Source organism: Chlorocebus sabaeus, chromosome 26 (assembly GCF_047675955.1).
Source record: "Chlorocebus sabaeus isolate Y175 chromosome 26, mChlSab1.0.hap1, whole genome shotgun sequence".
NCBI lineage: Eukaryota > Metazoa > Chordata > Mammalia > Primates > Cercopithecidae > Chlorocebus > Chlorocebus sabaeus.
The window spans coordinates 367308-382080 of NC_132929.1; the positions used below are offsets into that span (position 1 = coordinate 367308).

Sequence of the window (14773 nt, forward strand, 5' to 3'; positions counted from 1 at the left end):
ACCATGTTGGCCAGCCTGGTCTCGAACGCCTGACCTCAGGTGATTCGCCCGCATTGGCCTCGCAAAGTGCTGGGACTACAAGCACGAGCCAGGAGGCCGGACCCAACCTTTTTTAAAATGACGGTTTCGGCCGCGGTGGCTCACAGCGCGCGGTGCCCATCCGCACTCTCGCGGGAGAACGGGCGTGCGTGCGTGCGGCGGAAGTCCCGCCTTCCGGAGCCTGCGGTTGGCCCTGCCCGCAGCCCGTGAGCTCCGAGTAGGAAGACAAACTGGATTGTCGGAAGCGGGAGAGTCCGGACTAGCGGCGAAGGGCTCTTATTCCCAGTCGGCTGTGCCTGCGGAGCCGCCTCGTTGCCGTTGGCCGTAAGCGGGGGCGGCAGTCCCTCGGCCAGCGCCTCGGGCTGCGAGTGGCGCCGGGAGCGGGGGCGTCGGCTCAGCCAGCGGCTGGCGTCCGGGCCCTGCGCGTCAGGTCCTGGCCTGGGGCAGGGGGGCGGCCGGCGGCGGGGGCGGTGCGGGCTCGGGGTTGGCGTCCGGCCGAGCCCGGGAGGCGGGCGTGGAGCGACGGCGGCACCGGGGCCTGCGGGGACCTCCGGGGCGCAGCCTCGGGCCTCTCTCCATCTCTAGGTGGTGGTGGCTGTGGGCGTTTCTGCGGGCGATCCTTTTGAGTATTTGTTTCACGCATGCGCCCTGCTGTGGGGTAAAGCGGCAGATTCATGCTGCTGTCATTTGTCATCAAAACGATGGGCTTCCTTGCCCGGCGCTGTGACTCAGGCCTGTAATCCCAGCACTTTGGGAGGCGGAGGCGGGCAGATCACGAGTTCAGGAGAGCAGTGTCATCCTGGCTAACACGGTGAAACCCCGTCTCTACTAAAAATACGAAAAAAAAAAAAATAGCTGGGCGAGGTGGCGGCGCCTGTAGTCCCAGCTATTCGGGAGGCTGAGGCAGGAGAATGGCGTGAACCCGGGAGGCAGAGCTTGCAGTGAGCTGAGATCGCACCACTGTACTCCAGCCTGGGCGACAGAGCGAGACTCCATCTCAAAAAAAAAAAAAAAAAAAAGTAAAAACGATGGGCTTCCTGTCGGGTGTGTGTGCCTTTTGGATTTGAGGGCAGGGGGATGACATTGTGACTTGGCCTCCTCTGACCGTCCATTCTCAAGGTCTCGCCAGCCAGCGTAGTGCAGAAACTCGGCACACCCTGCCTACCTTGGAAGGAGGCTTTCCCTTCCCCACCTCACTCCCCTCCATCTCTTCCCTCTTTCCCTCTCTCCCCTTCACTCCCCTCCCCCAGCTCTTCCCCCTTACTGTTCTCTTTTTTTTTCTGCATTAAACCTTTCGGGAGTGTCTTTGTAAACTATTAAAAAGAGTTAGGTCTTCAACATGTATGTTTACTTGCAGGCCTGAGAACTGGAGGAAACTGGAGAAAAGATGCCCTCTGACTCTTTCTGTTTGGCTGCCCAGGCTCGCCTTGACTCCAAATGGTTGAAAACAGATATACAGGTGGGGTTTGACATGTCTTTTTCTTGATGTGTTTCTGCTTCCATGTTTAAATTTCTCGTGTAAGGCTTTTTTTTTAGGGTATGTAAAGGGAAGTCAGTTGTATCTTGCTATATTAGAAAAGTAGGTTTATTTGGCCGGGCGCGGTGGCTCAAGCCTGTAATCCCAGCACTTTGGGAGGCCGAGACGGGTGGATCACGAGGTCAGGAGATCGAGACCATCCTGGCTGACACGGTGAAACCCCGTCTCTACTAAAAAATACAAAAAACTAGCCGGGCGAGGTGGTGGGCGCCTGTAGTCCCAGCTACTCGGGAGGCTGAGGCAGGAGAATGGCGTGAACCCGGGAGGCGGAGCTTGCAGTGAGCTGAGATCAGGCCACTGCACTCCAGCCTGGGCCTCAGAGCGAGACTCCGTCTCAGAAAAAAAAAAAAAAAAAAAAAAAAAATCTGTATCTGCGGTTGATAATAGTACCCACCTCGTAGGTTATTATGGGATCAGTACAGAAGGCCAGGCACAGTGCGTATGCTATTATCTTGCATGTAGTAAGTACCAGTGTAAACCACCTGTTATCCAGAAATTTGCTGAAATATGCCTTGCACTTTCTCTCTTTCCATTTTGATCAGTCTTACTAGAAGTTACCAGTTTGAGTTTTTTCAAAGAGCCAGTTGTTGGTTTTATTGATTTTGTTTGTTTTCTTTTTCATTGATTTCTGCTTTATTATTTATTATTTCCATTTTTCTGCTTGCTTTGAGTTCCATTTGCTCTTCTGTCTCTTCTAGTTTCTTAAGGTAAAAAATATTTTTGTGTCTATATATGTAAAGTATATTGTTCTCTAGTTTGTACTGTCTTTAGGTTCAATATCATACTAATATTAGCTTCTTAAAATGAATTGGGAAGATTTTCATCCTCTAGATTCCAGAAGAGACTGTTTTGAGTCTGTGTTAATGTTGGATGGAATTATCCAGTGAATTCATTTGGGTCTGATAATTTCTTTTTTCTGGGATTCTTAGAATTATGAATTCAGTTTTCTTGATAGTGGTAGGGCTATTCAAATGGTCTGTTTTATATTTGGTGAGTTGTGGTAATTTGTATTATTTGAGGAATAAGTCCATTTTGCCCAAGTTGTCAAAGTCCTGTGTATAGAGTTGTACCTAGTAATTCCTAATTCTCTCTTTTGATGTCTTTTTTAAATTTTTTTTTGAGAGAAGTCTCTCTCTCGTCCCCCAGGTTTGAGTGCAGTGGCTTTATCGCGGCTAACTGCAACCTCCGCCTCCTGGGTTCAATCGATTCTCCTGCCCCTGCCTCCCACGTAACTGGGATTAGGGCGCCTGTCACCAGGCCTGGCTAATTTTTGTATTTTTTAGTAGAGACAGGGTTTCCCTATGTTGGCCAGGCTGGTCTTGAACTCCTGACGTCAGATAATCTGCCCACCTGGGCCTCTTAAAGTGCTGGAATTACAGGTGTCAGCTACTATGCCCGGTCTTTTTTGATATCTTTAGAGCGCGTTTTCATCAGTAATGTTGGTAATTTATGTCTGTTTTTTTTTTCTTTTTTTTGGGGGGGGGTGTCAGTCTTGCTTAGAGACGTGTGTCAGTTTTATTGATCTTTTCAAAGAACCAGCGTTTTGCTTTCCTGTTTGTTTTTTCTGTTTTCACTTTGTTTCTGCTCTTACCTTAATTATTTCTTCCTTTCTGCTTACTTTTAGGTTTATTTTGCTATTTTTTTTTCTTTTAGGTTTTCGAGGTGGGCACTTACATTATTGATTTGTTTCCAAGTTTCTAATACCATTTGTTTAGTGCTGTAAACTTCTCTCTCTCACCCACTGCAGGTCTTGCCCATACATTTTGATGTATCGTACTTGCATTTTCTCTCAGTTCAGAATGTATTTTAAAATTCCTCTTGAGACTTCCTCTTTGATCCATGGGTGATTTAGAAGTTTATTGTTTAGTTTCTGAGAGTTGCGCAATTTTCTCGTAATTGTTCTCTTGTTGACTTCTAATTTGTTTCCATTGTTTGAGGGAACGTAGGCCGTGTGACTTTAATTTCAAAAAATTTGTTAGGTTTGTTTTATGCCTCAGAATATGTTCTAACTCAGTATTTGTTTTGTGGATACTTGAAAAGATTATGTATTCTGCTGTTATTGGCTGGAGTGTTCTATAAATTTTGATTGGATCTAGTTGATTGATGGTGATGCTGAGTTCTATATCCTGGCAGTTTTTCTGTTTCCTAATTTTATCAGCTGTAGAAGAGATTTTGAGGTTTCCAGCGATAAAAGTATAAATGTCTTTTTCTTCTTTCAGTTCTGTTGATTGTTTCTTTGTTTGTTTGGTGTATGCATGTTTCGAATTGCTGCGTCTTAATGGTGGATTGACCAAGTTTTCATTTTGTAATGTTGCCATCTGTTCCTGGTAATATCTTTTTTTTTTTTTTGGAGATGGAGTTTCGCTCCTTTTGCCCAGGCAGGAGTGAAGTGGCAGGATGTCAGCTCACTGCAACCTCCGACCCCACCGGGTTCAAGTGATTCTCCTGCCTCAGCCTCCTCAGTAGCTGGAATTATAGGCATCTGCCATCAGGCCCAGCTAATTTTTGTATTTTTAGTAGAGATGGGGTTTTTAGAGATGAGGTTGGGAGTTCGAGATCTGACCAACATGGAGAAACCCCGTCTCTACTAAAAACAGGAAAATTATCCGGGGAATGGTGGCGCGGGCGCCTGTAATCCCAGTTACTCGGGAGGCTGAGGCAGGAGAATCACTTGGTCCTGGGAGGCGGAGGTTGCGGTGAGCAGAGGTCGCGCCATTGGACTCCAACCTGGGCAACAAGAATGAAACCCCATCTAAAAAAGGGAAAGAAAAAAAAAAGAGATGCTTTTGGGCATATGAGTTTTAATTTGTTGATGCCTGTTAATATATCACAGATTTCCTCTATTTGCTAACAGACACTAGAATGTTTAAGGCTTATGTAAATTTGTACTTTTCCAAAATGAAGCTGTCTATTAGACTTTTGCCCTCAGATGTGAAACTACAAGATTGCCAGATGAAACTTATATTTTGTGTAGTTGGGAGTGTTGACTTTATTTGACTGTGATATGTGACTCCCTGGAGAGCACATAGAGGATACAGGAGGCAGAAAGAAACAAGAGCAAAACCCTGGTCGTCTTGCTCCCCACAGACAGGAGTGATACTTGTAGCCTGTTTCCTTGTTTTCTTATGTTTTAATTTTTTGTTTGTTTTCCTTTTTTGTTTCCTTATGTTTAAATGTAGTTGAAATCACACTACAGTTGGCTCTCTGTATCTGTGGGTTTCACAAACACACATTCAACCAACTGTGGATCAAAAATATTAGAAGAAAAGCAATAAAAACCAAAACAGCAATAAAAAATAAAAATAAAAAACAATACAGTATGACAACAAATTACCGAGCATTTACCTTGTATTAGGTGTTACAGTAATCTAGGGTGGTTTTTCTTGTTTGTTTGTTTTGACATGGGGTTCTCACTGTTGCCCAGGGCAGTGGGGCTATCATGGCTCCCTGCAGCCTTGATCTCCTGGGCTCAAGTGATTCTCACACCTCAGCCTCCCAAGTAGCTGGGACTACAGGCGTGTGTCACAATGCTTAGCTAATTTGTATTTTTTGTAGAGCCGGGGACTCACTGTGTTGCCCAGGCTGGCCTCTAACTCCTGACCTCGAGGGATCTGCCTGCCTTGGCCTCCCAAAGTGCTGGGATTACAAACCTGAGTCACCACGCCTGGCCGATTTTTTTTTTGTTTTAATTTGTATAGATGGGGTTTTGCCATGTTGCCCGGGCTGGTCTTGAACTCCTGGGCTCAGGCGACCCTCCCCGCCTTGACCTCCCAGTGTTGGGAGTATAGGTGTGAGCCACTGTGCCTGGCTGAGATGATTTAAATGACACAGGAGGATGTGCACAGGTTATATGCAAATACCACACCATTTTATATCGGGGTCTTGAGCATCCTAGGGTTCTGGTGTGGAGCCAGGGTGGGGCAGGCCTGGTCCCAATCCCCTGCAGATACCAAGCGACGACTGTACATGTTGTATTTTTGAAAATAGTTTTAGAGTAAATTAAACCAAGTGACAGATGAGATTCCTACCCATTTGGCAATAGGAGTGCCGTGGTTCTTTCCTTCCTTCCTGACCGGCTGTGATGGTCGTGAATCAGAGTGTCATGTCTGGGTGGGCGGTAGGTGCTCAGATTGTCCAAACACTGTTGTGTGTCGAATCAAACTGAGTTCCCTCAGCTGCAGAAATGGCTGAGAGCCCAGCTGCTTTTTCTCTGCTGCTTCCTTTGTGATGACATAGGGTTGGTGGATTAATTGGAATGTATCTTTCATTAAGTGGAAGAACTACTAAAATTTTTTTTTTTTTTTTTTTTTTTTTTTGAGACGGAGTCTTGCACTGTAGCCCGGACTGGAGTGCAGTGGCCGGATCTCAGCTCACTGCAAGCTCCACCTCCCGGGTTTTTCGCCATTCTCCTGCCTCAGCCTCCCGAGTATCTGGGACTACAGGCGCCCGCCACCTCGCCCGGCTAGTTTTTTGTATTTTTAGTAGAGACGGGGTTTCACCGTGTTAGCCAGGATGGTCTCGATCTCCTGACCTCGTGATCCGCCCGTCTCGGCCTCCCAAAGTGCTGGGATTACAGGCTTGAGCCACCGCGCCCGGCCTAAAATTTTTAAAAAGCCTTTTTTTTTGAGATAATTGTGGATTCACATACAGTTGTAAGAAACAGCATAGAGATTCCTTTTATTGTTCGCGCCTTTGCCCTCGATGGTAGCTAGTTGCAAACTATGACACAGCCATCACAACTAGGGTGTTAACTCTGACAGTCTGCCTGTCTTCTTCAGGTTTTCCCAGTTTTACATGCTCTCAATTGTGTATTTCTTTGCAGTTTTTTCAGGTGCGGATTTTCTGAGACCACCACTATAATCAGGGCACATGGACAAGGGCCGTTTATACCCACGTTCACGTATTCTCTCCACCTTAACTGCTCGCAACCACTCATCTGTTCTCTGTGTCTATTATGTGATTTTTTTGACATTGGCTTTTTAATTTTGTATTATTGTTGTTATTGTAATTTTTGGAGACAGGGTCTCACCCTGATGCCCAAGCTGGAGTGCAGTGATACAATCATAGCTCACTGCAGCCTCAAACTCCTGGGCTCAAGCCGTCCTCTCATTTCAGCTTCCTGAGTAGCTGGGACCACAGACGCACGACACCACACCCAGCTAATTTTGTATTTGTAGAGACTGGGATCTTACTATGTTTCCCAGGGTTGTCTTGAACTCCTGGCCTCAAGCAAGATTGAGTTTTTTTCATTCAGCATCCTTGACATTTTCCCAAGGCGGTCATTTCATGTATCATTATTGCTGAGTAGTTTGTTTTGTTTTGTTTTGTTTTTGAGTCTCATGTTTTCACCCAGGCCAGGCTGGAGTGCAGTGGTGCAATCTTGGCTCACTGCAACCTCCACCTCCTCCCAGGTTCAAGCAATTCTGCCTCAGCCTCCCAAGCAGCTGGGACTCCAGGCGTGCACCACCACACCTGGCTAATTTTTGTATTTTTAGTAGAGATGGGGTTTTGCCATGCTGACCAAGCTGGTCTCCAACTCCTGACCTAAAGTGACTTGCCCACCTCCTCTGACACTTGGCCCATGTGCTTTTTTATATAAGGACTGTGTGTCCTGTTACGTGTCTGTGTCTTGTCACGTTCATATTCCTCATTTAGGAGCAAAGATTTCCGTCTTCCAGGTACCCAGTGCCCTTCTCAGAGGTTCTTGTGTTTCCTCTCTGAGCTCCCGGTGCGTTATTCAGGCACTTGTGGATAAGCATGTACTGATGCTCTGGCCAGCTGTGTTCTTCATTGCCATTTTTATTACACATTGTATCTTGGGGAGATCCTTCTGTAACATCCTTTTTTTTTGTTTGTTTGCTTGTTTTGTTTTGTTTTTGAGATGGAGTCTTGCTCTGCCTCCCAGGCTGGAGTGCAGTGATCTTGGCTCACTGCAACCTCCATCTCCCAGTTTCAAGTGATTCTCCTGCCTCAGCCTCTGAGTATCTGGGATTATAGGCACACAGGCACGCCACCACCACACCTGGCAAATTTTTGTATTTTTAGTGGAGACAGGGTTTCATCATGTTGGCCAGGCTAGTCTTAAACTCCATATTACCTGTTTTTATAGGATTTCCCCTGATTGTAAAGCAAATTTTAGTAAATTTGGAGAATATAGTTTATAGTAGCAATACTATAATATATATATGTTACAAATATGATATTGTATAAAGTAAAAAATATAATTACTTGTGCATGATTGAGTTGAGATTATATGTTCATTTTTGTATTCTAGCCTTTTCTGTCTTGTACAGGATGATTTTTGTGGTGAGCCATTTGCATAACCTTTTGTAACATGCAGAATGAAACTGACTTGTGAAATTAACATACACAAGTAGTGAAAAGCTTTAAAAGACACAGGAGGGTGATGAGCACTTCCCTTAAAAGATGGTGACTCCTCACGGGGTGGGTTAGGCACACAGGGCTTCACCCTCAGCCAGGAGCAGACCCTGAGTGGAGGACGCTGGAGCTGGGGCGAGCCAGGCTACCCCGTGCGGCTCTGCTGCTCTTCTTCCAGCTCCTCTCTGGCCTGGTCTCTCCTGTGGGGTTTATTCTCCCTCCGTTTATGTATTTATCTGCTTATTGTCTGCTTCCTCCCATTAGACTCTCACTTTGTGAGGTCATTTAATGAGCGTTTTCCCAAGACGTTTAAAATTCCTTGTACATTTCTTTGATTCTTAAAGAGAAAACTTTTCCTTTACAAAAGACGTTTGATGAAAGTTGTTAAACAACAAAACTAAAAATGCACTTGTAATCCTGTCACGTGAGGAAAACCATTGGTTGGATTTTGGTACACACCCTTTCATAGTATTGATTTTATGTAGTATCTGCACCCTCCGCTCTGACTGGTTACATGTTCCGTGTGTCGTCTGCAGTTCCCGGCCTGCGGGCAAAGGCGTGGAGGGGCTCGCCAGAGTGGGATCCCGAGCGGCGCTGTCTTTCGCCTTCGCCTTCCTGCGCAGGGCCTGGCGATCAGGTACGGTCCCTGGTGTGGCGCGTGGTTCTTACCTAATGCACCAGCAGTCTGTGTTTTGAGTTCAGTTCAGCCACCCTGTGCCCTTCAGCTGATCCCGTGTGCTCTCTGCGCCTCAGTTTCCTTGCTTGTGAGATGAGAGGCTGCAGAGGCTGTTTGGCTTTTCATGTCTGTGCTTTAGAGAAAAAAAAGAGCAAGTGCATGCACCCCCCACCCCACGCCAGCCACTACCATGGAACACTGAGTACGAACTTAATTCTAGAAGAACAAGAAGTTAGTGTAGTGCTCATGTGACAGCCACGAAACACAGAATTGACTGGAGCAGCTGTGCTAGATTTTGGCCTGTTGAGTGAGGGATTAGAAAGGGGACAGTGGCATCTTCTCTCGCGGAGGGCTGGGAAGCCCAGCGGGAAAGGGCATTGGGGGGGACTCCTCTGACGCGTGTGTGCGCCCAGGCGAGGATGCGGACCTCTGCAGTGAGCTGTTGCAGGAGTCCCTGGATGCCCTGCGAGCACTTCCCGAGGCCTCGCTCTTCGACGAGAGCACCGTGTCCTCTGTGTGGCTGGAGGTGGTGGAGAGAGCGACCAGGTTCCTCAGGTCCGTGGTGACCGGGTGAGTTCTTTCCTTTCTTGCCTTCTGCTTGCAGACAGCTGGCCTGCTGGAGGCTGGTTCTCACCACCCTCGCTGTAGAGCTGAGAGGCCTAGTAGGTTGGTTTCTTGTCTGTTTTCAGTGGGCTCTCGGTGCTGTGATTCCGAATGTGGGTTCTCAGCTTTTCTGGTGATTCGATTTATGATACTCTGACTAGACCCAGGAAGCTGTGATACTAAATGAGACGACGGGGGAGGATGCTTAGAGTTTTGGCCATCAGTCATTCGTGGAGGGTTGAGCGCTGACATTGTGTGTCTCTCTGTGATGATTAGGAGCTGCTGTTCTGAGTGCAGAGTGGCACTTGGCTTGAAGTCTTATAGATAATGTGGGAGTAAACTACTACTCAAGATCAAATTGTTTAGTCCTGTAACTGATGTTTTTAGTGTAAAAAATTTTGAATAGGAATCATTTGTGTATAAGGAAAAACATGGACGCTGGTCGTGGGTGCTAGGCATTTTTGTTAAGGTTTTTAAATGTAAAGGAATTCAACAGGAAGGACAGATGCAGAGGAAAAGTGAGGCCGCTCCTCACTCTCTTTGCCAGAGGTCAGCACTGTGCCTTCTTCCAGCGGGCAGGAGGCCTTTGGTGTTTGCGCCCCCGGCTCTGAGTCCACTTCCTGAGCCTGTTGTGAGGTTTCCATATACATGTTCGTAGTGGGGTTTAAAAAATTCCTCTAGAAAACACTTCAAGCATTGTGGGTAAGAGATTTTTAGTCTAGTTTTTCAAAATACGTAAACTGAGAAGTTACTTTGTCTATTTATACTTTTGAGTTTATATTTATACAATTGGGTTTTATTCAGTGTTTAATAAGACTTTGAAATTCATTCATTTTTAGGGGTTCTAAGTGAAAATTGTTTTTCTCCTTTCAGTTGCATGCTGCCATTAGTCACCAGGTTGACCCGGAATTCCTTGGTTTAGGTCTGGGCAGTGTCCTCCTGAACAGCCTGAAGCAGACGGTGGTGACCCTGGCCAGCAGCGCGGGCGTGCTGAGCACCGTGCAGTCGGCCGCCCAGTCCGTGCTGCAGAGCGGCTGGTCCGTGCTGCTGCCCACTGCCGAGGAGCGGGCCCGGGCACTCTCTGCTCTCCTGCCCTGCGCAGGTGGGCTTGGGGAAGGAACAGGAGAGGGCATGGGTCGGGGTGCTGGGAGGGGATGGCGTTTCACTCAAATTGGCACACACTTTCTATTTCAGTTTCAGGCAATGATGTGAACATAAGTCCAGGTCGTCGATTCATGATTGATCTTCTGGTGGGCAGCTTGATGGCTGATGGAGGGTTGGAGTCAGCTTTACACGCAGCCATTACTGCAGAGATCCAGGTATGGCCTTGGAGGCACACGTGACCTGGTGGTGCTCTGAGATCGGAAATACCACATTCACACATGTGAAGAATAACTGAAAATAGTAAAACACTAAACTTTTATCATATCCAAGTATTTTTTTAAATTAAAATTATTTTATGTGCTAATTTAAACAATTATTGAGATATGATTTAATTGTGATGAAATCCTGCGTGTTGTCTGTTTCAGTGAATTTAACAGGTAACCTGTCCATCATGTAGACCATTCCCGTCACCCGGAAAGATCCCTGTGCCCCTTGGCACTCGCAGCCGGGACGCTCCCCTGCCCTCAGATGAGATTCATTTTCCTACTCTGAGTGTTGCAGCAATGTAACTGCAGAGGCTGCACTCTTTCCTGCGTTGCTGTGGAGAAGGATTTTCAGATTCACACTGTTGTGTGTCTTGTGACTTGGTTTTTATTATTGGGAAGTTTTCCATTTTATAGGTGTAGTGCTGGTTGTTAGTTCATTCTTCTATTGAAGGACATTTAATTGCTTTTGGTTTTTGTATTCTTTTTTTTTTTTTTTCCTGAGACGGTGTCTCGCTCTGTCGCCCAGGCTGGATGCAGTGACCTGATGTTGGCTCACGGCAGCCTTGTCCTCCTCGGCTCAAATGATCCTCCCACCTCAGCCTCCTGTGTTGCAGGGACCACAGGCGTGTCACCATGCCTGGCTAGTTTTTTGATTTTTTTGTAGAGACAAGTTTTCACTATGTTGCACAGGATGGTCTCGAACTCCTGGGCTCAAGTGATCCCCCCACGTTGGCCTTCCATACTGTTGGGATTACAAGCATGAGCCACCGTGCCCAGGCTTTCTGGTTTTTGGCCGTGTAGAGCTGCCATGATTGTGCTGTGTGCAAGTACTTTAGTGAGCATATGTTCTCCCTTAGGGTAAACACTTGGAGTGGAATTTGTTAGGTCTTGGGGTCCGTGTGTGTTCATAGTTTCCCAGAGTGGCTTTGCCATTTACATTTGAACCAGTCCAGTGTGTGTGAGAATTATAGCTGCTGCTTATCCTTACAAAGCAGCTGGATGCTGCGTGTGTGGGGCAGATCACATTGGGTTTTGTGAGAGCCAGTAGCAGGGTTAAGGATTTTAGGGACTTCACAGAAGGAGGCTGGAGAGCGTCAGCAGAGGCAGCCTGGACCTTGGATCTGTAAAAAGAAGACTCTGTTTGAAACTGCACAGCTGAGTTGGGGTTTTCAACAGGGCAGGTGGGGTCCTGTGGGTAGGTGTGTGTGGTAGCACACAGAGGCTGGGATAGCTTGGCACTGGGGTCAGGGCTCAGCCAGCCTGTGTGCCTTCACACCTGCTAATGAGATCACTTGTAAATAATTTCTGTTTATAAATTACAGGATATTGAAGCCAAAAAAGAAGCACAGAAGGAAAAAGAAGTTGATGAACAGGAGGCGAATGCCTCAACGTTTCACAGAAGCAGGACGCCATTGGATAAAGACCTTATTAATACGGGGATCTGTGAGTCTTCTGGCAAACAGTGTTTGCCTCTGGTTCAGCTCATGCAACAGCTTCTTAGGTAAATTATATTAGCAGTATTGTATTGTATTTACGTACTTTTTTTTTTTTTGAGACAGCATTTTGCTCTCGTTGCCCAGGCTGGAGTGCAATGGCACGATCTTGGCTCACCGCAACCTCCACTTCCCGAGTTCAAGTGATTCTCCTGCCTTCAGCCTCTCAAGCAGCTGGGATTACAGGCGTGTGCCACCACGCCCAGCTAACTTTGTAGTTTTAGTAGAGATGGAGTTTCTTTATGGTGGTGAGACTGGTCTTGAACTCCCGAGCTCAGGTGATCCGCCCACCTTGGCCTCCCAAAGTGTTGGGATTACAGGCATGAGCCACCACGCCTGGCTTATTTATTTACTTGTTAATTTTTTTTTTTTTTTTGAGATGGAGTCTCACTCTATCGCCCAGGCTGGAGTGTGGTATCACAATCTTGGCTCACTGCAACCACCACTGCCTGAGTTCAAGCGATTCTCCTGCCTCAGCCTCCTGAGTAGCTGGGACTACAGGTGTCCGCAACCACACCTGGCTGATTTTTGTATTTTTAGTAGAGACGGGGTTTCACCATATTGGTCAGGCTGCTCTCAAACTCCTGACCTTAGGTGATCCATCTGTTTTGGCCTCTCAGAGTGTTGAGATTACAGGCGTTAGCCACTGTGCCTGGCCTTTATTGTATTTTAATGAGTGATTGTTGTTTTTCATATTAAGATAATGAAATCCAGCACAAGAATCTCAAAAATTGGTGATTGAAGGGATATTCTGAAAATTACCTAGTACAGACGTTAGGATAAAGAGCAGACCCTTTTCAACACAGGTGAGAGGAGAAGTTGGAGGGTATGATGATACTCAAAAGTTTTTCACAGAAGAGAAATTGGGGTGTGCAGTAAACATGTGAAAAGATTCTTAGTAATAAGCAGGTGGATGCAAATGAAAATCATCATGGGAAGGTTATTTTTAAAACTGGTTCTATCATTGCCTCACTTTACATATTACAGAGTTATACATACTACTGTGTAAGATAACTTTTCTTTTCAAAACTAAAGTCAGTGTGAAAGAATGATGAGCATTGTTTTGTAAGGCCAGACTAGGAGGAGGTGGGAAGAAGTCAGACTCAGCCTGTGAACAGAGGCTAACCTTGGCAGAAGCCAAAAGGGTCAGACAGTGTTGTGTAAAATTGATCACTCAAGAAGAGCGGAAAAGCAAGATGATTTGTGAAAGAGATTTATTAGAAAATGAAACACATTTGTACCTCTTATTTAATAAAAATCTGCTTTTTGTAAACTTAGGCTTCTGGTTTTAGTTTCTACACATAGAGAAAGCAAAGAACTGGCAAGTTGCATCAGGCGGCCGAACACAGAGCAGGGAGCCCTGGGCAGTGGCTGCAGCTCTCAGCCGGCCTGGTCATGGGGCCGTGGTGGGTCTGTGGCGTGGGGTGGCCCTGCTGTCCACAGCCAGAAAAACGAACTTAGTGGACACACAGTGGAATTTTGAAACGGGAAGTTTTTAGAGCTAGTTTCTATCATGGATTTTAGTAAATGCTATTTTGAAAAGCGTTTTTGTGATGTTTATTTTGTTTTTCTAATCTGATAATGCATATTTCACACATTCTGGTCTTTAACCGATGGAAATTAGTGAACTAAACTTAATATAGTTACTGTTAAGGGAAAGATCTTGGGATTTGTTCTCAGAAAATTTCAGTTGGAACAACTTGTTCACATAGGTGAACTTCCAACTCAGTAACTATAGGAATAAGAATAAAAGCTGTGTTTACTTTCACAGAGTTCATTAAGAATGAATGAGAAAGTGGATGTTAACAACTTTGTAATTAAAATATAAGGTTACATGCAAGGTTTTCAAGTGAGCATTTTCCAGAGGTGCTTTTCTAAGTTCTTGAATGCCTCTCCGTTTTCTGAGGCTGCGTCATGGGCTGTTGGTGTCTTTGGCGAGGGGTGAGTGCAGGGTTCCTGTTGTGGGTCCTTCGTTCTCATGAGGGCAGTGCCCGTTTTCCCCATCTCCTGCTTGCTCAGACTGTTTCCATGTGCAGAGAGACTGGCCTGTTTGGCCTGCAGCTGTGTAGCCTGCACTGGCCAGTCTGGCCGCACTCACGCAGTTTGCTGATCAGCACTTGAAGTGTGTCCATCAGAGCTGAGACACTGAATATTTTATGTTTAATTTTTATTAAAATACAGATTTTAAAACTCGATTCTGTTATTAGGAAGCATGTAAGTGTGTTTAGAATAACTGGGCCATGTGAGTCTACTTCGTCACCTGTATATTTTATGAATCTAAGTGCAGATCAGATATTTTCAATGCAAATCTCACAGTCCAGATTGAAATGTGCTGCATGTGTAAGCTACCCTGATGGTTTTTGAGGACTTATGAAATAACCTATGTAGCCGGGCGCGGTGGCTCACGCCTATAATCCCAGCACTTTGAGAGGTAGAGGGAGGCGGATCACGAGGTCAGGAGATTGAGATCATCCTGGCTAACATGGTGAAACCCCGTCTCTATAAAAATACAAAAAATTGAGGCCGGGCGCGGTGGCTCAAGCCTGTAATCCCAGCACTTTGGGAGGCCGAGACGGGCGGATCACGATGTCAGATCGAGACCATCCTGGCTAACACGGTGAAACCCCGTCTCTACTAAAAATACAAAAAACTAGCCGGGCGAGGTGGCGGGCGCCTG

General features: G+C 46.2%; 1 protein-coding gene across 10 annotated transcripts in view; it reads left to right on the forward strand.

Moving 5' to 3' along the window:
* The first annotated feature begins 228 nt into the window (after positions 1 to 228).
* Positions 229 to 14773, forward strand: part of LOC119619361 (E3 ubiquitin-protein ligase HERC2-like) — a 31589-nt gene continuing 17044 nt past the window's right edge. For 9 of the 10 annotated variants that reach the window (XR_012091376.1, XR_012091375.1, XR_012091377.1 and 6 more), the window contains exons 1-7: positions 229 to 469; positions 1397 to 1498; positions 8491 to 8591; positions 9044 to 9185; positions 10156 to 10335; positions 10428 to 10552; positions 11926 to 12104. Coding sequence is in view for 5 of the 10 variants with exons in the window: in XM_073011975.1 (XP_072868076.1) it covers positions 1477 to 1498; positions 8491 to 8591; positions 9044 to 9185; positions 10156 to 10335; positions 10428 to 10552; positions 11926 to 12104 (749 nt within the window). In the remaining 5 variants the exon portion in view is untranslated. The remainder of the gene's footprint in view (positions 470 to 1396; positions 1499 to 8490; positions 8592 to 9043; positions 9186 to 10155; positions 10336 to 10427; positions 10553 to 11925; positions 12105 to 14773) is intronic. The other variant, XM_073011974.1, reaches the window with a different exon arrangement.